The sequence below is a fragment of the Sander lucioperca genome, chromosome 22, assembly GCF_008315115.2.
Source record: "Sander lucioperca isolate FBNREF2018 chromosome 22, SLUC_FBN_1.2, whole genome shotgun sequence".
Classification (NCBI taxonomy): domain Eukaryota; kingdom Metazoa; phylum Chordata; class Actinopteri; order Perciformes; family Percidae; genus Sander; species Sander lucioperca.
In genome coordinates this window covers 27,673,091-27,700,097 of record NC_050194.1, presented here as the reverse complement: position 1 = coordinate 27,700,097, position 27,007 = coordinate 27,673,091, and the positions used below count along the sequence as shown (strand labels likewise).

The window sequence follows — 27,007 nt, the reverse complement described above, 5'->3', positions numbered from 1 at the left end:
ACAGTCTCGCTTCTGGAACCATACTCCTGGATAGGGGTTGGACTCTTTTCTTCTCCGGAGTTGCCCAGGGTGTGAGGCGCCGGGCGGGTGTGGGGATACTCACAAGCCCCCGGCTGAGCGCCGCTACGTTGGAGTTTACCCCGGTGGACGAGAGGGTCGCCTCCCTACGCCTGCGGGTTGTGGGGGGGGAAACTCTGACTGTTGTTTGTGCATATGCACCAAACAAGAGTTCGGAGTATTCGGCCTTCTTGGAGACCTTGAGTGGAGTCCTATATGGGGCTCCAGTGGGGGACTCCATAGTTCTGCTGGGGGACTTCAACGCGCACGTGGGCAATGATGGAGACACATGGAGAGGCGTGATTGGGAGGAACGGCCTCCCTGATCTAAACCAGAGTGGTTGTTTGTTGTTGGACTTCTGTGCTAGTCATGGATTGTCTATAACGAACACCATGTTCGAACATAGGGATGCTCATAAGTGTACTTGGTACCAGAGCACCCTAGGCCAAAGGTCAATGATCGATTTTATAATCATTTCATCTGATCTGAGGCCGTATGTTTTGGACACTCGGGTGAAGAGAGGGGCAGAGCTGTCAACTGATCACCATCTGGTGGTGAGTTGGGTCAGAGGGTGGGGGAAGACTCTGGACAGACCTGGTAAGCCCAAACGGGTAGTGCGGGTAAATTGGGAACGTCTGGAGGAGGCCCCTGTCCGACAGACTTTCAACTCACACCTCCGGTGTTTTCGTGCATCCCTGTGGAGGCTGGGGGCATTGAACCCGAGTGGACAATGTTCAAAGTTTCCATTGCTGAAGCTGCGGCGAGGAGCTGTGGTCTTAGGGTCTTAGGTGCCTTAAGGGGCGGTAACCCACGAACACCGTGGTGGACACCGGTGGTCAGGGAAGCCGTCCGACTGAAGAAGGAGTCTTTCCGGGATATGTTATCCCAGAGGACTCCGGAGGCAGTGGCAAGGTACCGAAGGGCCCGAAGGGCTGCAGCCTCTGCCGTGAAAGAGGCAAAGCAGCGGGTGTGGGAGAAGTTCGGAGAAGACATGGAGAAGGACTTTCGGTCGGCACCAAGGTGCTTCTGGAAAACCGTTCGCCACCTCAGGAGGGGGAAGCAGGGAACCATCCAAGCTGTGTACAGTAAGGATGGGACGCTGTTGACCTCAACTGAGGAGGTAATAGGGCGGTGGAAGGAGCATTTTGAGGAACTCCTAAATCCGACTAATTTATCCGACTAACATTTACTATGTTAGAGGCAGAGCTGGAGGATGATGGGGGATTGTCGTCAATTTCCCTGGTGGAAGTTGCTGAGGTAGTTAAACAACTCCACAGTGGCAAAGCCCCAGGGATTGATGAGATCCGTCCAGAAATGCTTAATGCTCTGGGTGTGGAGGGGTTCTCTTGGTTGACACGCCTCTTCAACATTGCGTGGAAGTCTGGGACGGTGCCTAAGGAGTGGCAGACCGGGGTGGTGGTTCCCCTTTTCAAAAAGGGGGACCAGAGGGTGTGTGCCAATTATAGGGGTATCACACTTCTCAGCCTCCCTGGTAAAGTCTTCTCCAAGGTGCTGGAAAGGAGGGTTCGGTCGATAGTCGAACCTCAGGTTGAAGCGGAACAATGCGGTTTCCGTCCTGGTCGTGGAACAACGGACCAGATCTTTACTCTCGCAAGGATCCTGGAGGGAGCCTGGGAGTATGCCCAACCGGTCTACATGTGCTTTGTGGATCTGGAGAAGGCCTATGACCGGGTCCCCCGGGAGATACTGTGGGAGGTGCTGCGGGAGTATGGGGTGAGGGGGTCCCTTCTCAGGGCCATCCAATCTCTGTACAACCAAAGCGAGAGATGTGTCCGGGTTCTCGGCAGTAAGTCGGACTCGTTTCAGGTGAGAGTTGGCCTCCGCCAGGGCTGCGCTTTGTCACCAATCCTGTTTGTAGTATTTATGGACAGGATATCGAGGCGTAGTCGGGGTGGAGAGGGGTTGCAGTTCGGTGGGCTGGGGATCTCATCGCTGCTTTTTGCAGATGATGTGGTCCTGATGGCATCATCGGCCTGTGACCTTCAGCACTCACTGGATTGGTTCGCAGCTGAGTGTGAAGCGGCTGGGATGAGGATCAGCACCTCTAAATCGGAGGCCATGGTTCTCAGCAGGTTCTGTAACTCTGACAGCTGTAGGGAAGCTAACATTAACTTTAGCTTTCTCCATGAAGCTCCCAGCTATAAGCTCCTATAACTCGCAACGCAGTTAGGAAACCAGAAAAAGCTAACTAATGTTAACATAAGCATTCTGGCTCGGTGGATGTTGATTTTAAAGTCATGTTAAAACTATTTCCCATCTTTCCAGCCTGTCACTCCCCCCCTGCATTGTGAGTTTCTCAACACCGTAACTTATTGTTCATCAGACGTGACATGAGAAGAGGGAGATTAACTAATGTTAGCCAACCTATTAATAAAACACTCACCTGGACTGAGACGAGGGGCATGCATTTCTTGGCAGGTAAAAAAAAAAACTCTGCCAAATATTGGCGTCGTTGTTTTACCAGCACATATTTTGGGCAGTTTGGGCCCAACAGTGTGAATTACATATATGTGTCTTCCTGGCTAAAATAACGGGATGAAAATCTTGGTAGCTCTAAAATAAGTTCTGCTGAATAATGCTTCCACTTCTTAACTTTTTGTTGGGATCAAACACTGTTGCCAGCTCATAAGGCTGCATTCAGACAGGGGGAAACAGCGATCCTGCCATTAGCCGCAAGATTAAGCGGCGGGGGGATTGTCAATGAAACTGCCCATTAGTGTGACTCCTGTTGTGTTCTTCAAACCCCTCAATATAGCACAAGTAGACTTTATATTTCACAACTACTGTTTTCCATCAGACTGTGTACTGTAGAACTCAACGTTTCCGACCGCACTTGAAGGCAGCTTTGACGGAGGAAGAGAAAAAGAAAAGAGACAGATCGACTGTGCTCTGTTGTTTGGAAACATTCAGCTGTTACACAAACTCGTGGCCAGTTCAGCAGTTTTGGTTCGTGTGGCAGCGATAAAGGCAGTGATGTTCCCTGTTTACTGTACGGAATTCTCACAGTGCCTCACACACACAGACAAGTCTGATCTCCGGTTACATGATTGGCCACCGAAGCGCGACGTGGGGTTGCGTTTCTTCAAATGTTGAGTCAGTCTCAACTTTTCGCCGCAGGCCTGCTGGTTTTTTTTTGCGTTTTTGGCGCACCGTCTGACGGCCAACGCAGGCTGTGTGAATGTCCACCAAGTTGTGCTGTTTTGGCTAGACATTGTGGATTTCATATAAGACCAGGTGTCTGACAAATGAGGGGATGCGATTCTTGAATTCTTGGTGATGAGGTCTTAAAATGTATGAAAATGATCTTAAATTAGGTCTTAAATAGTAATTAATTTCACTTCAGGTTTACTGCATATTCCCTGCTTTAACACTGCATTACTTTGTAGCCTTGACTAACAACAAGGCTCCCTAGTTGGAATCCTTTTCCTCTGGTTCTGTTGTAAACCCTTTGAAACAAGAGTCATGCCAATTATAGAACAAGGAGGTCACTACCTGCTTGATATTATTAGTGATGAAGCTTAGTAGTTGCTTACACACCACTGCCCCTTGTCTCTGTAAGTCTGGTCCTTTGATGCAAGGGCAGATTTGTCTGAACATTTTTCCAAGATGAAAGGACATTGGTCGTGCCTGCAGTCAGCTGTGTAATATGTAATTGTCAATCAGTTCTTAATAACATTTTCAGAAGTGATCGCTTAATGTCTTAATTGATCTGTTGTCTTCTTTCTTTCTTTTTTTTTTTTACTATATATTTTATTTCATGTTACTGTTTTGTTTTTATAACATGAAAAACATCCTACTGTGCCTAAAATCCAGGATGTTTTCATTGTTCTGATATACCAATATGTATTTTGCTTTATAATATTTGTTTATGTTTGTCTTGTGTGGGACCCCAGGAAAAATAGTCTTCACTACGGTGATGACTAATCTGGATCCTTAATAAACAATACAAACAAACAATCAGGAGAATATTGAGTTACATAAAAGGTTCCTCTATGGATAGTGTTAGAGGTAGTAATTAGGGCCATCAAAATTAACGTGATAATACTGAGTAATAATAACGAGCACCACTATTTATTTTAAAGCAAGATTAACACACACACACACACACACACACACACACGCACACACACACGCGCACACACGCGCACACACACACACACACACACACACACACACACACACACACACGCGCGCGCGCTGGACACATTGTTTTGTGTTGTGGTGTTGAGCTGCTTAAATTATTATTATTATTATTACCAAGTAATGTTACATTCAGGTCAATATGGCCATCGGTTGTTACTTGATGGGCTTTGAGTTAGCCATATTATGTTTTTCAGCATATTTTTAGAGCATACATTACCTTTGAGGTTATTCTGGAGAATATTATAGACAGTATTGTCATTGTTTTGGATTGTTGCAATAATGATAAACATTTGCATAAAGCAAGCATAGTTGTCCGCTCCCATATTGATAAGAGCATTACAAACTTGAAAAATATCCCTTTCAAAGTACATTAAGAAGAGATAAAAAATGTGTGATAAATTTGCATTTAATCAGGAGTTAACTATGGACAATTACGCGATCAATCGCGATTAAATATTTTAATCAATTAATCGATTGACAGCCCTAGTAGTATTGCACAAAAAGCTTCATCTTAGTATTTGATTTTAGATTTTTTTCTGTCCGTCTCCAGGTTTTATCCCAGTGTCCAGTCTGGGTGTGTGTCAGGTGGGGAAAATGAACTACGGTAAAGACGTCAGCACTCTGAAGTACTTCACCATCTGCGGCCTGCAGGAAGGCTACGAACCGTTTGCTGTCAACATGAACCGGGATGTCACCATGTGGCTCAGCAAGAGGCTGCCTCAGTTTGTTCCTGTCCCCCCCAACCACCAACACATAGAGGTGAGGGGGTGTCACCTGCAATACAGATCCACGTAGCTAGCACCTGCGAGAATCGGCTGTCGGTTTTTAAGTAGAACTTCCAGTGGCATTGGCCTGAGATCTGGACTGAAATGTAATCCCTTCAGACACATTTTAAGACATTTCTAACTAAGTTTTTGTCTGAAAGGACGGGAAATTTGAGACGAGCTGAAACGTTGACAGTACACACAGAACTAATGTTTTTTGATTTTTCCTTCTTTTTCAGGTGACAAGGATAGATGGGACAGTGGAGTCCTGTCCTTGCCTAAAGGTCACTCAGAGGTCCTTTGGCTCCCAGAACAGTTACACTGACATTACCTTCTACAGACTGAGCATGCCCATAGAGTGTGCAGAGTCCTTTTCCAGATCCACACCTAACGACAGCCTCTTCTCATCAAAGAGGGTAACAGTACCACAAACACACAGACATGTACTCATACATACGCACATACAGTATATCAGACAGATAGATATACAGATATACAGTATACTGACATTGACCGACAGATCCTCGGTGTGTAATACACACTCAATGCAATCCGTCTGCTGTGTAGCAGGTCCCTCCATTGCCCAAGCAGAATTTATTGTATGTTCTTTTTTTTTTTTAAGATTTGATTTGGGCATTTTAGGCCTTTATTAGATAGGACAGCTGAAGACAGGAAAGGGGTAGAGAGAGGGGGAATGACATGCAGCAAAGGGCCGCAGGTCAGAATCGAACCTGCGGCCGCTGCAGCAAGGATTGAGCCTCAGGTGTGCCAACCAGGCACCCCTTTAGTGTATATTCTAATATTCTTCACAATGTATTGCTCACATTTACCTGCAAGTGTATGTGTGTCGGGTTGGGTGTATGATTAAGAATATGTGTGGTGTGTTCACTGTCTGTCTGTTTCTGCAGGAGCTGGAGGACTTTGAAACTGTGTCAGACTTTGAGGTCCTGATGAAGTCTTCTCATGGTGCCAATGGACCCAATGGACCGGAGAGAGACGAATTCAACAACCACAAAGATCATAACCAGGAGAAGCCCTCCAAACTCAAGCAACGGTAAACCCCGTTTTCTCATACCAACAGTTTAAAAAAAGTTATTTGATCACTATTTTTAAACGTTATCTTTAAACCAAGCATCTGATCTACCAGGTTCATGTTGAAGAGAAACAAGCCAGACAACAGCTGTCCATCGTCCGCTTGTCTGTCAGAGGAGGTGATGGCCGATGACAGAGATGAATATGAATTCCTCATGCAAGCCTCTACTGTAAGACAATACATACACAAATTAAAATTCACAAAACACTCGCATGCAATATACGTGTTACTGATGCAGCTCCGCACTCCAAGAGAGCCAGTAAGGTGAAAGATGCACAAGTAGGGTTGGGTACTGAATCCAGTACTCTTTTGGTACTACCGAGGACTGATTCACGTTAAATGAAACGGTGCCAAATTTCGGTACCTGTAAGAGCAAGCTAATCTGTCCTCTCTGCATATAGACAGAGAGCAGGGCTCCGCTCTAATCCACACACACACACACACACACACACACACACACACACACACACACACACACACACACACACACACACACACACACACACACACACACACACACAGAGCTGTGGATGGAACGAAATGCTTACATAAAACATTAAAGAGCAATTAGAAAATAAAAACAGGCTAAAATAGAATAAGATACAAATGCAAGAATACAAGTTTCAGTACAGTGTAAGAAATTAATAATTATTTTTTTGGGGGGAAGGAGGTGTTGTAATTTGTGTGGTGTGTAAAATGTTCTAAATAAATAACAAGATGGTCTAAGTATATAGTTTAGGAATTATTTTTACAACTGAAATTATTTTTTGTTATTGCAGAGGGAAAGTACCGAAAAAAGGTACCGTTGGGTACTGGCATCGGAATTTGAATTTGGTATCGTTACCGAAAAAAAATGAACGGTACCCAACCCTACGCTCAAGATGGTTTTGAAATGAAACATTTTACATATATTACAAACAGTTAGAATGAACACATGGTACAGGTCTACAGGTCCTAGAAAAGTGTAACAGTTCAGTCAATACCTTTGTTATATAATATGAATGTATTTGCATTTCTTAACAGTCATTCAGGTCTCTGTTTTTTAGCAAATAATGTTTAACCCCTGCACCTGAAAAAGGTTTTCTCCCAATTACATGTCTTCATTTTGTGTTTCATAATACGCGTATTGTGAAGCTCTTTGGGAACAGACCTGGGATCAGGGGCAATGCAGTGAAACCTGACTTGATTGCACCTCTCTTTCTGTGCAGCACTACTACTCTGTGCGGATCTTCCCCGGTCAGGAGCCCAGCAGTGTTTGGGTGGGCTGGGTGACCTCTGACTTCCATCAGTATGACCCAGGATTCGACCTGCACAACGTCCGAACTGTCACAGTTACCCTGGGAGATGAGAAGGGCAAAGTTCATGAGAGGTTAGTCAAGTTGGAGCCAACCCATATTTTGGGCTAAATTTGAGTGTGTGTGTGTGTGTGTGTGTGTGTGTGTGTGTGTGTATGTGTGTGTGTGTGTGTGTGTGTGTGTGTGTGTGTGTGTGTGTGTGTGTGTGTGTGTGTGTGTGTGTGTGTGTGTGTGTGTGTGTGTGTGATGAAGGCAGCAGGTTCTCATTCCAGCTTCAAACTACATCATTTGATTGCAATGACTAGCACCCACTAAACCTGAGGAACTAATCATTAAAAATAATTGTATTGTAGTGCTTCAGTGAAATCTTTACTGCGCATTTTGGTTAAAAGACTGAGCATGGTGTGTGTTCTTTTTCAGTATAAAGCGCAGTAACTGTTACATGGTGTGGGCTGGAGAGAGCAGCAGTCCTGGTCAGGGGAGGAACAACAATGGCTTAGAGATCGGCTGTCTGGTCGACACAACAAACGGATTGCTGACATTTACAGCAAACGGCAAAGAACTCAGCACATATTACCAGGTGAACATTCGATAAGGTGTTACAGGTTTGTGAATGGTCTTTTTCTTTAACCCCTGCTTCTTTCTTCTTCTCCCTTCCTGATTTTTTTTGCTTCACACACCAAAATGTGCCTCCTTACTTTTTCTCTTTGTTTTCATGTATTTTGTTTGCTTCTAACATTAATCCCTCTCACTACAACAGTCTGGCACCAGCTATTAAACTTAGCATCTAAACTGATTGACCCCTCATGGTCTGTTGTGGTCTTCAACACTGCTGCTACCAGGACAAAACAAAATGCTGCCTGTTCTTGGCTTGTAAATTAAAGTTACCAAAGAAAGTTTGTTCACATTGCGTCTTTGTGCCCCTGTCTGTTCAGCTTCCAATTCATGATTTATATCGGTCCACCCACTCAGAGGCACCAAACTACTACCAATGGATTTACAAATTATTATAACTTTTGATGTTGGACTGTGAAAAAGACATTACTAATTGTGATTTCAGTTGGACTTAAAGTGATACTTTTGCAGATTTTAGTCCAGCTCTGTGTCATCTTTCTGTGTGTGTATGGCGCCAGTGCACAGAGCTCGGAGCAGCCGAGGTCGGCTGAAATCTCTTTTACACTCTCTCGTCTCAACAGGTGGAGCCCAGTACTAAGCTGTTCCCAGCAGTCTTTGCCAAGGCCACCAGCCCCAATGTCTTCCAGTTTGAACTGGGGCGTATTAAGGTCAGAAGGATACACACACACACACACACACACACACACACACACACACACACACACACACACACACACACACACACACACACACACAGCCTTACAGCTTCATTATCAAAAAAGTAAGGTTTGGGAGGTTGCCTTTAACCTCAGAGACATTTCTTGTTGCTGCTTCACAATAAAAGCCTTCTAGTGGCACACAGGAAGAGAGATTTTAATGATTTATGGAGAAACAAAAACAAGAAACACAACAAAAATGACTTAGAATGGTTTGTTTAGACTTGGTTTTTCGTCCTGTTACAATTCATCTTTAGCATTTGTAACATCCTTTTGGTTTGATGTCACTTTAGTAACACTGTAGAGCAAAATACTCAAAATGAAAACAGAAAATATCTTAAACAATCCTTCTCGACCACCTACATACATACAGTCATACATACATACAGTCTCTCTTGTCATGTCAGTTTGGGATGAAATTATACATAACCAGACTAATGAGCACTATATATGAAAACCAACTCTTGGTTGACAGAGAAAACTGCACAATTAGTTTGAGTATGTCCACAATATCCTCTTTGGTCTGTCCAGCTTTGTCCTCTCTGATGTTGTATCGTTGTCAACATGTCTGTTTTCCTGTCAGAATGTGATGCCTCTGTCAGCTGGCCTGTTTAAGAGTGAGAGGAAGAACCCAATTCCTCAGTGTCCTCCACGGCTGCATGTCCAGTTTCTCACTCCTGTATTATGGAGTCGTGTTCCCAACCATTTCCTCAAGGTACAGTAACAACTCCTACCTAGCGATAGTAGCTGTGCATGTTCTGGCTTTTTGTGGTTCTGTTTTGTTTTGTTAGATAAATGTAGAATGGCAAATCACTAATTGTTCAATGAACAAAGGGATGTAAAAGCTGACAGTTCTGGAAAACAATTGAGACAGCTTCTGTCTTAGATTCATCGTACTTGCAACATGAGACCCTTCATATCGCAAGTGTATCTGAAACTCGGGTCACTATTCCTGGTTTTGAACAGGAAAACTGATTGCCTGACTGATTTTTGGATAATTTACTGTGTAAGCCCAACTGATGCTTGTCTCTATAAAGACAGTAGGGAAATGATGCTGGGTCATATGACTTCCATACTGTACTGCATATGGGCAGTATGCTAGGTAAACTGTCTGCTGTGCCACACAGTGGGTGAAAAGCAACGTGAAATGTATTGCATGCTGTCTGTAAAGTGCTAAGAGATATTATTTGTTCCTTTCAGGTGTCAGCATCCAGAGTGAATGACAGACACGGCTGGCTGGTCCAGTGTAACCAACCTCTGCAGTTCATGACCCTGCACATACCTGAAGAGAACAAGTGAAGTACCCACAGAGACACACACACACACACACACACACACACACACACACACGCACGCACGCACGCACGCACACGCACACGCACACACGCACACACACACGCACACCTTTTCATTCTCCTGCTCTCTCCTTCCTCATGCAGTGTCTCTCTGTGTGTTGTCCAGGTCGGTGGATATCCTGGAGCTGTCAGAGCAACGGGACTTACTGAAGTTTCACTACCATACCCTCCGACTATATTCAGCAATCTGTGCTCTGGGAAACAACCGGGTGGCACATGCCCTCTGCTCACACGTAGACGAGGCACAGCTCCTGCAGGCTATAGAGAATAAGTACATGCCAGGTAACACACACAGCATTTAGAAAGCATAACTGCATGCAAGGTACAAGAGCCTGTCCCTGAGAAATAAGTAGAGGTCAGGTAATAGTCAGAGCCTGTCCTTGAAGTTGATGCCATTTAATAGACCACCACTGTTCCCAACCTCTCTTCTTTATTCACTTATTTAATATTCCCTACAAACTAAACTCTCAATAGTTTATTCTTTAGTAAGAAGTCAATTGAGATTTCAGACACTTATGGATCATAATTGCATGATGCAGTGTGGTATAACTCTAGAATGAGTTGGAAGAAGTATTAAGATCCTTTGGAGCTCTGTTTTAATGAATGAAATGAAAATGTACTTAACAGATATGGTTTGCATTATTCTACACTTTTTTTATCGTAAACAAATCCTGTGAAAAGACCAAGCCAACAGTGTGTTAGTCTGTTCTTTCCTCCCTACCCTGTCTGTGGCTCTCGGCACCAAGCCCAGTGGTTCCAACTGAAGACGTACATCTTTAAAAACGGCTCACAAATATATGGTTTCATTTAAAAAACAGAAAAGGCTCAGTCATTTCCTAAAACAGCTGGCCACTGTAGTTTTAACAAACATTACTCAAACAGGAGGAAATATATTTCATGTAATGGGGACAATTTTACTTATTTTTTTATTAAGATTATTTTTTGGGCATTTTAGTCCTTTATTTATATAGGACAGCTGAAGACATGAAGGGGGAGAGAGAGGGGTAATGACTTGCAGCAAAGAGCGGTGTCGAACCCGTGGCCACTGTGTCAGGGAGTAAACCTCTATGTATGGGCGCCTGCTCTACCAGGTGAGCTCCCCAGGTGCTCACAGGGACTTTTTTAAGCGAAGAATTAATCCACATTTGGTGCTCTAGTGAGTAGGACGGTGTATGTGGGATTGAGTCAAAATAAACTACAGAATTTGTTCATGGTAATGAAGGGACATGTCACCCAGTGCAACAGTGTGACTCACTGATGTGTTTTTAATAATTTTTGGACAACAATACAGCACTATAGGTAAAGTCACAGCGTAACGTTAGCTTACTGGTAGCCTGCGGCGTCACTTTTCAAGACACCATGGCCATTTTTTGGCCAGGATTTTCAAGTTCTCTTTTTTTCTCCGGCTTTGCAAACTCGCAAAGAGAAAAAAGAGAACTTGAAAATCCTCCCACTTCCCTGTAGTCACCGCTGTGGCAACATCTAGCCTTCCCCGTGAGGGAGTTATGTTAAGAAATCGAATCGATGTGGAGAATCGAGGCACCCCTAGTGCATACATACAGGGTGCCACCTGCCGGGGGGGATGTGTGGGATTTCCCCCTTTCTGGTCTATATATCCCTGCCTCTGCTGAATTATTTTGATCCCTGGTGGAGACAAAATGTATCCCCCCCCCATCAAAGTGATCATCTACTTCACCAACAGCCTATACCATGTATTAATTATATACCTAAACTAGAAGTATTTCAAACTAAGTACAGCACTGTAACATGAGTCTATAGTGTCATAGAACGATAAAATCCCAGCAGCAGCTGCTGGTTGTATTTAGCTGCTACAGAGCGCCATGATGCCGGCTACCAGCAGCAGTTGTTTAGCCGCCAATAGGTGACTGAGAGCCGGCTACAGGCACCGCCAGATGACGCTCCATTCAGGGGCCCTGGTAGTGGAGTTTAGCCAGTAAAAGTGAGCATCATGTGGCGATGACAGTTAAGTTTAGGGACCAAAACGACTTGTTAAGTTTAGGAAGTGTTTTGGCATGGCTGGCCGAGTGGCACTTTACCCATGGTATTGGAAGGGGGATTTAATTCTTGCATGTTTTGTTTTGTTGTGCATGATCTAAAAACATCCCCCCTCTGCTTTCTTAACAAATCACAGCCTGCATACATATATTGTATACATTTTCACTTAGAATTACTCAAGTAAATAATTACAATTCAGGGCTCAACGCTAACTTTTTAAAGTGGTTGCCGGCTTGGCGACCAGGCATCAGCTTTTGGTTGCCGAAATTGACAATACGGTTGCCATGTTTTAAACTGCATATATTTGGAGCAATTCATTTCTTATGAAACTATACCACGCATTTTAATAATGTTGTAATATAATTTCCCATCCCTCTAAAATAGGGGTGCAACAGGCAACCAGAGGCCACAAAAAGGTTGCCAATTAACTCAATCTGGTTGCCAAGGGCAACCGGGCAACCGTTACTGTCGAGCCCTGCAGTTCTCTCGGTAACAAATAGGGTCTGACTTTGGACACATTGGCTCTCCTTAGAGAATAACTATGATGGCTATATACACCTATATAGAGAATAAATTAATGTTATTAGTACTACCAGGTAATGGCTGTAATCTGTTCATTAATAAGAACATAAATGGTATGTTTAATGATTTATATTTAATTTAATGTTTATAATTATCTTTCCATCTGTCTGTCACTCACAGGTTTGCTTCGTGCGGGCTACTACGACCTCCTCATCGACATCCACCTGAGCAGCTACACCACGGCTCGCCTTATGATGAACAACGAGTACATTGTTCCCATGACAGACGAAACCAAGAGCATCACCCTGTTTCCAGATGAGAAGAAAAAACATGGCCTGCCAGGCATTGGCCTCAGCACCTCCCTGAGACCCAGAATGCACTTCTCATCCCCAAGTTTTGTCTGTGGGACTGGGCCATTGTCTCGTAACAACGGCAACAACGGATCAGGAGACTGTTTCCAGTACAGCCCTGAATTCCCCTTAGATGTACTGAAAATGAAAACCATCGAGATGCTAACAGAGGCGGTGCGGGAGGGAAGCATGCACGTACGGGATCCAATAGGAGGCAGCACTGAGTTTCTCTTTGTCCCCCTCATCAAGCTGTTCTACACCCTGCTCATTATGGGAGTGTTCCAAAGTGGAGATCTGAAGAACATCCTCAGACTGATTGAGCCGTCTGTGTTCTCTGAGAGACGGGAAGGGCAGGTGGACACGCACATGGAGCTGGAGGCGGTGAAGGACGGGGAAGCTGATGGAGGGAGGAACATGCCTAAAGAAGGACTGTTACAGATGAAGCTACCCGAGCCTGTAAAACTCCAGGTGACACCCTCTCAGTTTGTAAATGCGCTTGCACTTTTTTTTTTAAGATTATTTTTTTCAGGCATTTTAGGCCTTTATTTCCATAGGACAGATGAAGACATGAAAGGGGACGTGCAGCAAAGGACCGCAGGTCGGAGTCAAACTCGCAGCCGCTGCGTCGAGGAGTAAACCTCTATATATATGCGCCTGCTCTACCAACTGAGCTAACCCGGCCACGCGCTTGCACTTTTTCACTGTCAGATTAGTGTATTTACAGACATAGTGATGATAATAATTTTCAATGTAACAGTGAGTTGTTTTTTGTCACATTCCAATTTGTTTTATGTTGGACAATATGAAATACTTCTAGAACTAGTAGTTTTTTTTTTTTTTTTCTCTTTCTCACTGTGGTTTCATTTAAAGATGATAAAGCTCTCCTTCGTATTACGGAAAACTTGATATAGAATCGCATGTCTTCCATATCTATATTTAGAATTAGATGTTATATACTGTGCAAAGCATTTAAAGTTACAGAAAACAGTTAAAAATCACCGAATATCGGGGCACCCTGGTAGCTCACTTGGTTGAGCGAGCGCCCCATGTACCAAGGCTTAGTACTTACTAGAGGGTGACAATTTTTCGGGACTCCCGTACGGTACGGGAGTCAATTTCACTGTTGGTAACATGATAGGGACGGAATAGAGAATAGAAATCAATAGGACTGGGACGGAGCGGGACGGAGAAATGTGTGTTTTGAGTGTGAGAAGATCTCCGTTAGGAACTACCTAATGAAATGGCCTAGGCCTGCAGGTAATGCATGTATAGTGAAGCCTAAATTTCAAGGCAACCTTAGTGATTTGAACGCGATTAACCAAATGCACATAAGCGCATATCAACTGGCTAGTTATCGTCCAGACGGCGACGGACAACGTCTCTTTCTCTTTCTCTCTTTTCCACCGGGTGGCGCTCGAGCCTGCTCGCGGTGTGAAGCGCGTCTCCGCGACAGAGTCTGATAACTTTAGACAACATAGGGAACGAAACGGGAGCGGGACGGGATTCGGGAGTCTTTCTCTCTGGATTTTGCAGGACAGGATTTTTTTGGGGGGGGGGCAGTCACGTGATCGGGATATGAGGGGAGTATTTTTGTGGGCTCGGGATGGGATGGGAGCGACAATTGATTCCCCTGTCACCCTCTAGTACCTACTGCTGCGGCCCGGGTTTGAGTCCTTTGCTGCATGTCGTCCCCTCTCTCTCTCCCCCCTTTTCTGTCTTCATCTGTCCTATCAAATGAAGGCCAAAAAGCCCCAAAATAATCTTTAAAAAATAAATAAAATAAAAAATCACCGTAGATCTTGATTTTCTCAAATGTCCAGACTCGAGGATGCAAATACGGGATATTTCACCGCTGGAAAGATGAATAAGTATTAAATTGGGTCATTTATGTAGTAGAAATGTGAAAACATTTTATTTAGAAGTTGGTGCCTTCTAGACCGAGAAAAGCCAGAAAATGTATTTTTGGCTCATGTGGAAGAAAGACAACAACTCCCAGAATGCACTTGCCTCGCTTCCCTACGAGTCCACTCCCAAGCCACGCCTACCGGTTACAGACAGATAGTGAGGCAGTCAAGTCAAGTGTGTTTTATTGTCCTTTCAGCCATCTACATGAAACAACGTTTCACCGTGGCTCAAATGGTGTTACACATTTAAAATACATGTATATAAAAACGACATTATATAAAAACGACATACGAAACAGGCTACATTTAGTGCACACACATTATAGGCTCCGTAAAGTTCAGCTAACGCATACTAGCATTAGCGCTTGGTGGGCTGTAAACACTGAGTATAAACACAGCCGTGAATTTGTGTGGAATGTAGAATGGTCGGCATTTAACAGTCACAAACTCCACCAGCAGTTAGCAGTTAGTTGGATACAAGCACCCCATTTCTGCAACAGGCAGTCCGTGTTAACACAGCTCACCTCCACTAGTCTTACCCGACAAAGCAGCATCTATCTGCTCGGAAGGCTAGCAGGCCTGGTAGCTGGATAGTCCGGTACACTGTTGTTCAGCCATGTTTCCATAAAAACAAAAACACAGCAGTCTCTGAACTCATGTTGGGAGTTTTGTTGAAGTTGGATTGGAAGAAGAATGAGACTGGCTTTACTGTATGTCTAACATACACACACAAATTCAGCAACCTAATAGACCCTATATATAGAGAGAGGTAAGTTAATTTAACAATGCAGACAAGCTGTTTAACATTACAGCTGTAACAGTTCAAAAAATATATATCGCTGCCATTTTACTTCAAATTTGGAGAAAAAAACAACACCTTTTGCCAAGCCTCTCTCAAATTCTTGCTAAAATTAAAGCTGCACACAAATTTCCTTTTTCTTTCTGACTATATAATAATAAGCACATAAGCACGTTGGAAGTTTCATGGTGAAAAATCTGCAAAATGTCCCCATTTTTATATAGTAGTCCTTGCTTTGAAACCAAGTAGCATGTCAACATTCTCTTCTTTATCCTACAAACCTCTTATACCTTATTCATCATATTGTGTAGTTGACCCAACGTGTGTGTGTGTGTGTGTGTGTGTGTGTGTGTGTGTGTGTGTGTGTGTGTGTGTGTGTGTGTGTGTGTGTGTGTGTGTGTGTGTGTGTGTGTGTGTGTGTGTGTGTGTGTGTGTGTGTGTGTGTGTGTAGATGTGCCATGTGCTGCAGTACCTGTGCGACTGCCAGGTGCGTCATCGTATCGAGGCAGTGGTGGCCTTCTCTGATGACTTTGTAGCCTGTCTCCAAGACAACCAGCGGTTCCGCTACAATGAGGTGATGCTGGCACTCAACATGTCTGCAGCCCTCACTGCCAAGAAGACCAAAGAGTTCAGATCTCCTCCACAAGAACAGGTAGGAACACCACTGAAGAAGAGGACAGAACAGTAGAGAGAGAACAGGTTGTACGAGAGTAGAGCAGACAGGAGGATAATCAGGCGGTGTAGAGAACAATATGAAGTGTGTTAGATAAGAACAGCAGACAATCGAGCAGACGAAAGCTGAGGCTTTGGAGACACTTTGAATGAAGTAATTAAGATCAAGAACATTCTGTATCACCTACAGTAAATACTCCTATTCAGCTGATGCTTCTTAACACTGGACACCAGGTAGTTCACTTCCTCTCCCATTTTACAGTGACCAGACTCACTCGTGCAGTGTATGAAATAGGACTAAGACGACACATCGATCTGGATCGATATATCAATTCAATCCTCAACGATCCAGTATTATTGATACAAAGTCAAAATATCGATACATATTGTCGTCTTTAAGATGCGCTTTTATTTTGAAATTTCCACTTCATATTTTTTCTTTTTTATTAAAAAGAGAAGTTTGTTTTTAATTTAAATGTCTGGAAGTGCTTAGTAATGCAATTAAAATAACATTTTAGTTGCTTTTTGTAAATGTATATAAGATTGTGTTAAATGGGCCCTGAATTGAATGGAGTCAAAATCGTATCATGGCAGACTTTGTTTGATCAGTAAATATTGTATCGCTGTCCTTACAATCGATATAATATTGTATCGTGATAGAACGTGTAAGTTACACCCCTAGTGTGAAGCTAGTCACAGAGACACTTTTCCAGTCCGTGCTGCTTTGCTGGATACATTGCAGACCCCATGTCAGATAGCATCTTCCCAATACACTGGTGGGAACACGCTCCCAACATCCAAACGTATGAGTGAATGGTTGTTGTTTCTGCAGATCAACATGCTGCTAAACTTTAAGGATGAGAAGCAGGAGTGTCCCTGTCCTGAATACATCCGAGAACAGCTGCTCGACTTCCACGAGGACCTGATGAGACACTGTGGTAAACTACCAATCAGCTTCACCTAGACAGCAAAACAAATGTATTACAATATCCAGGTTGCCCACAGAGATCAATAATAAGATCATGGATCAGCAATATCTGTATACTGTATATTCATGGGAATACAGTATGGACTGTACACTGAATTCTCCATTCTGTCAGGTATAGAGTTGGATGAGGATGGAGCGATAGATGGGGACGGTGACTTCACCATCCGAGGTCGACTCCTGTCATTGGTGGAGAAAGTGGCTCACCTGAAGAACAAGATGGCCAACCTGCCAAAGGAGAAAAAAGAAAGGAAACCCAGTAAGTCCTCTGCACCAGCTGATACACACACACAGACAGCAGGGGGGTACATGTAAACAGTTGACAGTTTGTTACAGAAAATATTATATCTAGGTTGTGGAAAAATACTGACCTCACACACAAGATATCTCATAATGTAATGGTCAGATTTCCATAAATTGCATGATGTACAATCAGGTTTCGGATGATCATTTGAATGAGCCCATGAACTTTCTTCTAGCATTACCCACAGCTTTTACATGTTAATGTTACAATAGGAAAATAATCTGTATGTATGTTGTACATACATCAGACACTTGTGGGAGGTAATAAACATAACAGACTGCAGCACTTGTAGAAATTGGTTCGGGAATTCTTCTTCTGGCCTTACAAATCTATCTCTCTTCTGAGAGTACTTACTCACCTAATATGTTTGTTCATTTTCTACCTTTCCATCCTCATTTCTCGCTGAATTTTTTTTAATTTGCACACATGTTCCTTTTTGCACCTGCAGCCTTGTTTCCATTGTGTTAGGTGCTATTCTCGTGCTTGGATTGTGTCTTTGGACAAAAGCGTCAAACAATTGAATAAATGTAGTCAAGATATATCAGGAGAGTTCTCTAATGGGTCTGTTATTTCCAGCTTGTTTCACTCTAGTTGCGTATGAGCGGTTTATAAATCCCTGTGAAGGGAAAAAATATACAAAAAAATGTTTGATTATGGACCCACAATCCCCTAACTCAGTCTTTCTGTCTCTTGTCTCTCTAACTGTCTCTCTCTCCCTCTCTCTCTCTCTCTCTCTCTGATTTTGCAGGTACGTTACAGCAGTTGATTTCAGATACGATGGTCCGCTGGGCTCAGGAGTCAGTTATTGAGGATCCCGAGCTGGTCAGAGCCATGTTTGTCCTGCTGCACCGCCAATATGATGGCATTGGAGGACAGGTAGGTTTGGGCCTGTGTGTGTGTGTGTGTGTTTATTTTAATAGATACACAATACCATTGAAGACCCTGTTTGCACTGGTACATTAGAATATGACAGACGCCTGGGTTCCTACTGGTTAAAGCACATAACCCCACCACAGCGACATCCACGGTTTGATTGACGGTTCCAGCTGTCAAATGTGTGTGTGTGTGTGTGTGTGTGTGCGCACGTGTGTTTGCGTGCTGTAGAGGCAGCCTTACTACTTCTGTGGCTTCATATGCAGTCTCATGACAAAGCATGCTCCTAGGAGCTTCATTTTATAAAAAGCCAACAGTTTAAACATTTAATGTCCTCAAATGTTTTGTTTTGTTCACAACTCAAAGGTATCCAGTTTACTGTCACAGAGGAGAGAAGAAACTAGAAGATATTCACATTTAAGAAGCTGGAATCAGAGAATTTTTCCTTTTTTGTCATAAAAGATTACTCAAACTGATCAATCAATTATCAAAATAGTTGCAGATGAATTTAATAGTTGACAACTAATGGATTAATTGTTGCAGCTCTAGTATTGTGTGGACCTTAGCAATATGTTTAAAACAAAATATGACTGTCTGTATCTGTCCAGGTGCGGGCCCTTCCTAAGACCTACACTATAAACTCCGTATCGATCGAGGACACTATCAACCTGTTGGCTGCTCTGGGTCAGATCAGATCTCTGCTGAGTGTCCGTATGGGAAGAGAGGAGGAGAAACTGATGATCAGAGGGCTGGGGTGAGAACACACTCATCTGTCAAGCTCCTCAACACTGATTCTGATATCTCTTCTCTGTCTTGTTAGAAGTAGTTTTCCAGTGAATTTCCATTTCTTAGGGCACTGGGCAGCTGGACAGATGTATATACTGACCAATCTGAAAATGATTGACTAATAAATAATTGAAATATGTTCATGTTATGTGAAGACATGTTTCCTATATGCTGTATGTGGGAGCATTATATGTAATTCTCCTTTCTAAGAACCAGTCAAATGTGGTCTAGTCTAATTTAAATTTAAAGCAAAGTAGACTAACTACAGTGAATTCAAAAGTTAAAGTACTTCTGAATGTACCTGCTAATTGTGTCATGGAAGCAATCATTTGCTACCCATGGGTACACAGTCCATGGAGAGGATATGTAGGCCTGAGTAGAAAATTCATTTTTTGAAGATAAGTCTTTTATTTTGGAGGGGGGGTCATAGGGAATGTTTTTGTTGTTCAACGTAGGGATGTCACGATACCAAAAATCTAGTAGTCGGTACCGATACCACCAAAAGTACACGATACTCGATACCAAAGTCAATACCACGGTGTGTAAAAAAAAATCATTGATTACAGTACCAGTGAAATTTCATGATTATTGTTATCCAATTTGATACGACGGTAAAAACAAACTAAAACAAAACAATAAATCCAATAAAAAATGTATTTTATGATGTGATGTTAAGTCACTCTGTTTTCCTTTTACTGTGATATACTGTGCATACCATGTTCAGTCAATGCTTACTCTATACACCAGAGGCCTGTACTACGAATCATGATCAACATGTCCTGGATTTATTTCTGTTGCCCGGCTCACCTTACCTATCAACCACAGTCCCGCATAAGCTGTGACACGACGGGGGTTATCAACTAGCTGAATCAACCCAGGGTTTCCCAATCCAGCAACACGTGCGTTCACGTAAAAGAGGCGGTGTTTGCACAGCACGACCAATCACAAACATCTACCAGAGCTGCATATTTTACATAAGAAGAGCAAACTATAATTCTACATAAATATGAAGAACACGGACACGGTTTTACAGGCAGAATGCAATACAGTCGCTGCTTCCTAAAACAGGAGGGAAAGCTGGCAAAAAAATAGCCAACACTGTTATGTGTAAATCACAACGCTTATCAATATCACTTCCCCATCAGTCAGGCGTTGCTTTAGCCTATTATTTCAGTTGCAACCCTGGCAGTGGGAAGCGATCATGGGAGCAAATAAAATATATAAAAATATAATTCAAACCGATGTGCGGCATTGGCAACGCACGGCTCAAGAAGCCGACAAATAGCCTATACGTAATTCTTTGCGCTGAAAATCAATATATTTCATAAAGATACCCATCAGGGAATGTTAACGAGGTTGTCGGTCTCTAAATGTTTTAACTTTTATGAGCGTCTCTCCACTCACCGAGCACCAGCTGATCTTCTAAGAACGGTGACGCCGTTATCAATCGAGTATTGATTGGTCAGTAGGCGGTGCTTTTACACTGGTTGATCTCTAATCTCCAACATAACCTGCTCCCGACCAGGTTAGGTGTTCAGCATAAGTTACCACGGCGATTGAATCCGGTAACAAGTGATCCACTGTCGTGATACACAAAACCCTGGGTTGAACCTGAAGTTACCTCATTAACGCCAAATCTTGCTTCGTAGTACAGGCCTCTGGTTCTGGTTAGAGCTAGCCTGGAAATCCAGACCCAAATCCGAAAGATTAAGGGTCTGGCAATGAGTAATGAAAATGGACCAACTCGAGGGGCGGCACCAAGTATGTGTTTGAAAATCTCACTGCACGCAATTGGATAACACTATGACCAATCACAACCACCAGTGGGTTTTCGCTAAGTCACATACGCTTAGCTACCAGTGGAGCTAACTGGTAGATTAAACTCTTAGCTACCAGAGGAGCTAACTGGTAGATTAAACTCTTAGCTACCAGCGGGGCGGACTGTAGTCTTCTGCTTCTCTTTTAGATAAAAAGCCAAGTCTAACTCGTTCATTGTAGTTTCAAACAACTGGTGTTCATCCGTAGCCATCTTGCAATGTTTACTAATGACTTGGACTTCGCAGCGCTGTTGTCATCTGTTTAGCTGTTTAGTTGTTTCGCCTCTGGCCTGCCTATATCAGATACACCGATGTGATTGGTGCAGCTCGGCTACAAGGGCATAGTTAATGAGCATCATTACTGAATGCCAGAGTGACTCGCTGAGCAAATTCAAATTGTGCTCTTGCGAGAACTCTGGATTTCCAGGGTAGGTTAGAGCACTAATGATGAAAAACTTTACTGAGCTTTTTAACTCGCCCCCCTTCCTCCGCAGTGATATCATGAACAACAAGGTGTTCTACCAACACCCTAACCTGATGAGAGCTCTGGGGATGCACGAGACTGTCATGGAGGTCATGGTCAACGTACTCAGTGGGGGAGACTCCAAGGTATGAAGTGTATGGCAAGCCCTTTCTAATGTTTTAGTTTTCACTAGTCAAAATGACATTTTGACTAATTAAAATGTTCATTTAAGATAACTGTAAAACAATTTTGTTACAAATCACATGTGGAAATTACATTTCAACTATTCAAAACTGATTTACAGATATCTTTCATTAATTATAGATGTCAGTAATTCATTTTTCACTAGTAAGAATGACGATACAGATATCTTAACTTGAATTTCCACATTTTTAAAAGGTTGTGACCTGTGGAAATGTACTTTCCCATTTCAGATATCAACAAACCATTTCAGATATGTGGGCGTCATATCATTAAATATCAACTTTTTAAATTACCATATTCATTTTGGAAATGTCGGCCAAATTACCATATTAGTTTTGGATATGTATGTATGTATGCCATCGAAGATCTCTACAATTACATTTTGACGAGTGTAAATTTTTATATAACTTTTATGATATCTAAACTTCAGTTCTGACTAGTTATAAAAGGAATTGTAGATATCTCAAATATCAGGTACTAGTACGAATAGAATTTTGACTAGTTACAATTGTATTTCAAATATCTGAAATGCAAGTCGACATATCCGAAATTACATTCTTCCAAGTCGACAAATCACTAATTTAACTAGTCTTTTGACCAGTCAGAAATACATTTTAGATATCTAGAATTCCATTTATGGTATCTGTAATGTAAGAACAATTGTAGGTATCAACAATTGAGATTTCCGCTAGTTAGACATATCTAGGCTTGTTGTCGATATCAAGAATTAACATTTTGACTAGTGAGAATTGAGATGTAGATATCACTAGTCAAAAAAACTATTGTTACTATCTACAATTGCTATTACTGCTACTGATTAAATGTTTAAGGGCTTGCCATACAACGCATGTTTAAAAGTAGGCTTAAGCACTGAAGCTGGATCAGGATGTCAACAGAAACCAGGAACAGCTTAACTGAATCACAAACACGTGGCTCTCCTGCGATTGGTGTAGATGTGGTTCATCTCTTGTTAGAGATGTCTGCATGGGAAGCATACTGTAAATGTCGCATCTTCTCAAAACTTTAAATTTAAATGAATAAATACAGTGATATTAAAATTTTATGGACAATATACCATTTATAATATTGCTGCTTGAGTTTTGTCTGACATGAAGTCTGTGTTTTTGCAGGAAATCACCTTTCCTAAAATGGTGGCCAACTGCTGTCGTTTTCTCTGTTACTTCTGTCGAATTAGCCGTCAGAACCAGAAAGCCATGTTTGACCATCTCAGCTACCTGCTGGAGAACAGCAGTGTTGGCCTCGGTGAGTATGTGTGATGTTGTCTTGTTTTTACTTCTCCGCTGTTGAGTGTGATAGTTCATTTGTGACCTGGGTAAGAATAGGTTTCTCATGATCTCATGGACTGTCTAAAATCACTCCCTTATACACACATGCATTACTCCCAATTATAGACACTCAACTGTTAACCCAACAGAGAGCTGTAGATTGAGAGTTTGGACACTAATCATTCATCATCTTTTGCGTCATTGCTGACAGCTGTAGAGTTGCACAACAGTCATTTTCGCATCCATAAAATGCAGTGCAGTGCACATGTCATGGACGATACTTTTTTCATTACAGTGTGAAATTTTGGAGGGCACTCTGACTCTCAATCAGAATTTAAAATTAACATGGCAGACAGTAAATATAGCACACTAGATAGTGAAAAGAGGGTGTTTTCGGTCACAGCCATGGTCTTCATCAGCACGTAGTTTTCTTAGTTGTTACCGTGCAGCATGCGTATGGAGCCTAAGTACCAAAGTGCCATACTTCGTGAAAAAACTGAGCCATCTCCATGACAACTGAGCAAACTTCCTTCACTGATGAAGACCATGAGGTGCAGCTGAAAGTTCCTAAAAGAAATACTAGTGGACCTTGAGTTAAGATTATTTTCAACTAAATGTACCAATTCTCAAACAAATGTACATATGATGGTGTTCTCTTCCTCTGAAACACATACTACAATATGAAATGCATGTAATTATATATTATATAAAATAATAATGATTTGATTCACTTACATTTCATTTGATACACACAATCAAACCAGTACAATGTGCAGAGAAAAGCTTTCTCTCTAATATAAATTGTAAAGAACAAGAGCTGATACAGTGGCCGCTTGTAATCCACAACACGTTGTTAGTCACGCTCCTCATGTGAAGGACAACGCTCCGTGAGTTAACGCCAGGCGATCAGTGTGTGGTAACCATGGAGATTCTGTGCACTACTGTATCCCTGCCGTACAACTGAATGACTAGCTGACTGTGGTATCATGTATCCCTAATCACAGGTCCATTTATAACTAACAGTGGCAATCCTAGTCTTTCCTAACCACAGACTGTTATTGTTGATAGCTAAAGTTAGATAAATTAGCATTGTCATAATTACTGACGTTACCTGATGAATCTCATCTTGTGCCGATGCTCTGACAAGCAGAAGCCCAGCTGTCTATGTTCTGATAACTGTTTAGAAAACAGGTTTATATTTTAGGGAACTCACAAGCAGCAAGAATCAGTCTCTCGTTCATTGATTTGCGCTGCGCGTCGCTCGCGTAGGGAAAAGTTCAACACAATTCAACTCTTGCAGTGGGCTGGCGTGTGCGCGTGACGAGCACGAATGTGACAGTTTCACGGGATTGTGCCCGCATGTCGCGTCGCCTGTCAAACTGCCTGCGCCCCCCTACCTGCCCACTTGCCTCCCATTGAAAATGAATGACGAGGCGCGACAATCGTTCCCCGTGTGAAAAGCTCTTGAGGCTGCATATACACAGACAGCTGTGACAGTATGACAGGTACTGGATACAAGAAGATGAATGCAGACAGTATGTGACACACGCACAAGAAATCCTCATATGTTTGAAAATGGAGATCCTCTGCTCGCTCCTTCCTCGCTGCTGGGGGTTGTTTTCTCCCAGCATGCTCATGTGTGCACAAAGAGAAGCTGTGTGCTGTTTTCTGACGAGGGTTTGGGTACTTTGCAAAACCTAATTTGTTTTACAGCTCCATCTCTTTTTGCTCACACATTGGCTGTCTGAGTGCTGTGTATCCAACAGTGCTGTATCCAGGAACAGATACACCTCTGTTTTATTGTCAATAGACTCCCTATTCTCCTAGGTGTATTTATATGGTTATCTTCTCCTCTCCCCTTCCCTTTCCTCCCCTTCCCTCTCCTTCCCTTCTCTCCTCTCCTCAGCCTCTCCTTCCATGCGAGGTTCTACTCCTCTGGATGTTGCTGCAGCATCAGTCATGGATAATAATGAATTGGCCCTGGCTTTAAGAGAGCCAGACCTGGAGAAAGTAAGGATGACAAACATTAACACACACACACACACACACACACACACACACACACACACACACACACACACACACACTCCCTCACACTCACTTATTTACATAATGCATTTCCTAACCTCTTACCTTAACCATCACAACTAAATGCCTAAACCTGAAGAAGGCTGTTTGTGCTGCTATGCGTTGGTTGCTGCTATTTTTAATATACTAGATAGACTAGCCAGTGTATCAGGACCACCTGGCTAAAACTAATGCAGTCTAATCCAACAGTCCTGCAATAAAGCCTCCTTTCATGAAGAGTCTAATGTACAGTTTTTGTTGGAACTGTTAAAAAGATTGAATTAATTAAATTTGACAGTTATTTGGACGTCACCGGTTTGTGCTTGATTGTGCGGATTTGTATTGTGTTATAATGAGAGGTGTTTATATTCAATATACATCAATTATACAAATGTGGGTGGACTACATACTAGAAACACATTTGAGGTTTTTTTGTCAGATAAACCTCAGGTGTGCTTAGATGTTTTCATTTTTTATTAAGTTAGGTAGCGAATCATATGCGGTATAAAAACATGTCCCTTTGTCTGCTTGTGCAGGTGGTGCAGTACCTAGCCGGCTGTGGGCTGCAGAGCTGTGTGATGCTGGTGCGTAATGGATACCCCGACATTGGCTGGAACCCTGTGGAGGGTGAACGCTACCTCGACTTCCTGCGCTTTGCTGTCTTCTGTAACGGTGAAAATTTGAGTGATCATCAAGTCTCTTTTCTCATCGCTGACTATATCGGCAGTCAAATCTAATATTTTCAACAAGAAACTGTTCTTTATCATTGTACGAACCCCAATTCCAATGAAGTTTGGATGTTTGTAAAACGTAAATAAAAACGGTATACAATGATTTGCAAATCCTTTTAATCTATACTCAATTGAATACACTACAAAGACAAGATATTTAATGTTCAAACTGATAAACTTTATTGTTGTTGTTTCTTTGCAAATATTCACTCATTTTGAATTTGATGCCTGCGACAAGTTCCAAAAAAGCTGGGACGGGCATGTTTACCACTGTGTTAGATCACCTTTCCTGTTAACAACACTCAATAAGCGTTTGGGAACTGAGGACACTTATTGTTGAAGTTTGTAGGAGGAATTCTTTCCCATTCTTGCCTGATATACAACTTTAGTTGCTCAACAGTCCGGGGACTCCGTTGTCGTATTTTGCGCTTTATAATGTGCCACACATTTTCAATGTGAGACAGGTCTGGACTGCAGGCAGGCCAGTCTAGTACCCACACTCTGTTACTACGAAGCCATGCTGTTGTAACACGTGCAGAATGTGGCTTGGCATTGTCTTGCTGAAATTAACAGGGACGTCCCTGAAAAAGATGTTGCTTGGATGGCAGCATATGTTGCTCCAAAACCTGTGTGTACCATTCAGCATTAATGGTGCCTTCACAGATGTGCATGTAATGAATAATAAAATATTACACCCCCCCCCCCATACCATCACAGATGCTGGCTTTTGACCTTTGCGTTGATAACAATCTGGATGGTCTTTTTCCTCTTTGGCCCGGAGGACTTGAGGTCCATGATTTCCAAAAACAATTTGAAATGTGGACTCATCAGACCACAGCACACTTTTCTGCTTTGTGTCAGTCCATCTCAGATGAGCTCAGGCCAGAGAAGCCAGCGGCGTTTCTCGGTGTTGTTGATATATGGCTTTCGCTTTACATGGTAGAGTTTTAACTCACACTTGTAGATGTAGTGACAAATTGTGTTAACTGACAAAGGAAGTGTTCCTGAGCCCACGTGGTAATCTCCTTTACATAATAATGACAGTGGTGCTGAAGGAGCGAAGGTCACGGGCATTCAGTGTTGGTTTGGACCTTGTCTCTTACGTGCAGAGATTTCTCCAGATTCTCTGAATCTTTTGATGATATTATGGACTGTAGATGATGAAATCT

At 42.6% G+C, this 27,007-nt stretch overlaps 1 protein-coding gene across 10 annotated transcripts in view; it reads left to right on the top strand.

Moving 5' to 3' along the window:
• The window catches only part of ryr2a (ryanodine receptor 2a (cardiac)), a 239,497-nt gene that overhangs the window by 118,560 nt on the left and 93,930 nt on the right, over positions 1–27,007 (top strand). For 8 of the 10 annotated variants that reach the window (XM_031323968.2, XM_031323970.2, XM_031323967.2 and 5 more), the window contains 20 exons: positions 4,772–4,980; positions 5,225–5,401; positions 5,894–6,039; positions 6,133–6,247; positions 7,287–7,447; positions 7,794–7,953; positions 8,570–8,656; positions 9,288–9,419; positions 9,905–9,999; positions 10,166–10,341; positions 12,778–13,415; positions 16,102–16,302; positions 17,155–17,260; positions 17,423–17,566; positions 18,360–18,487; positions 19,093–19,238; positions 21,582–21,696; positions 22,885–23,017; positions 24,947–25,050; positions 25,644–25,779. In XM_031323968.2, coding sequence (XP_031179828.1) covers positions 4,772–4,980; positions 5,225–5,401; positions 5,894–6,039; positions 6,133–6,247; positions 7,287–7,447; positions 7,794–7,953; positions 8,570–8,656; positions 9,288–9,419; positions 9,905–9,999; positions 10,166–10,341; positions 12,778–13,415; positions 16,102–16,302; positions 17,155–17,260; positions 17,423–17,566; positions 18,360–18,487; positions 19,093–19,238; positions 21,582–21,696; positions 22,885–23,017; positions 24,947–25,050; positions 25,644–25,779 — 3,309 coding nt within the window. The remainder of the gene's footprint in view (positions 1–4,771; positions 4,981–5,224; positions 5,402–5,893; positions 6,040–6,132; positions 6,248–7,286; positions 7,448–7,793; positions 7,954–8,569; positions 8,657–9,287; positions 9,420–9,904; positions 10,000–10,165; positions 10,342–12,777; positions 13,416–16,101; positions 16,303–17,154; positions 17,261–17,422; positions 17,567–18,359; positions 18,488–19,092; positions 19,239–21,581; positions 21,697–22,884; positions 23,018–24,946; positions 25,051–25,643; positions 25,780–27,007) is intronic. The other 2 variants (XM_035997754.1, XM_031323971.2) reach the window with 1 other exon arrangement.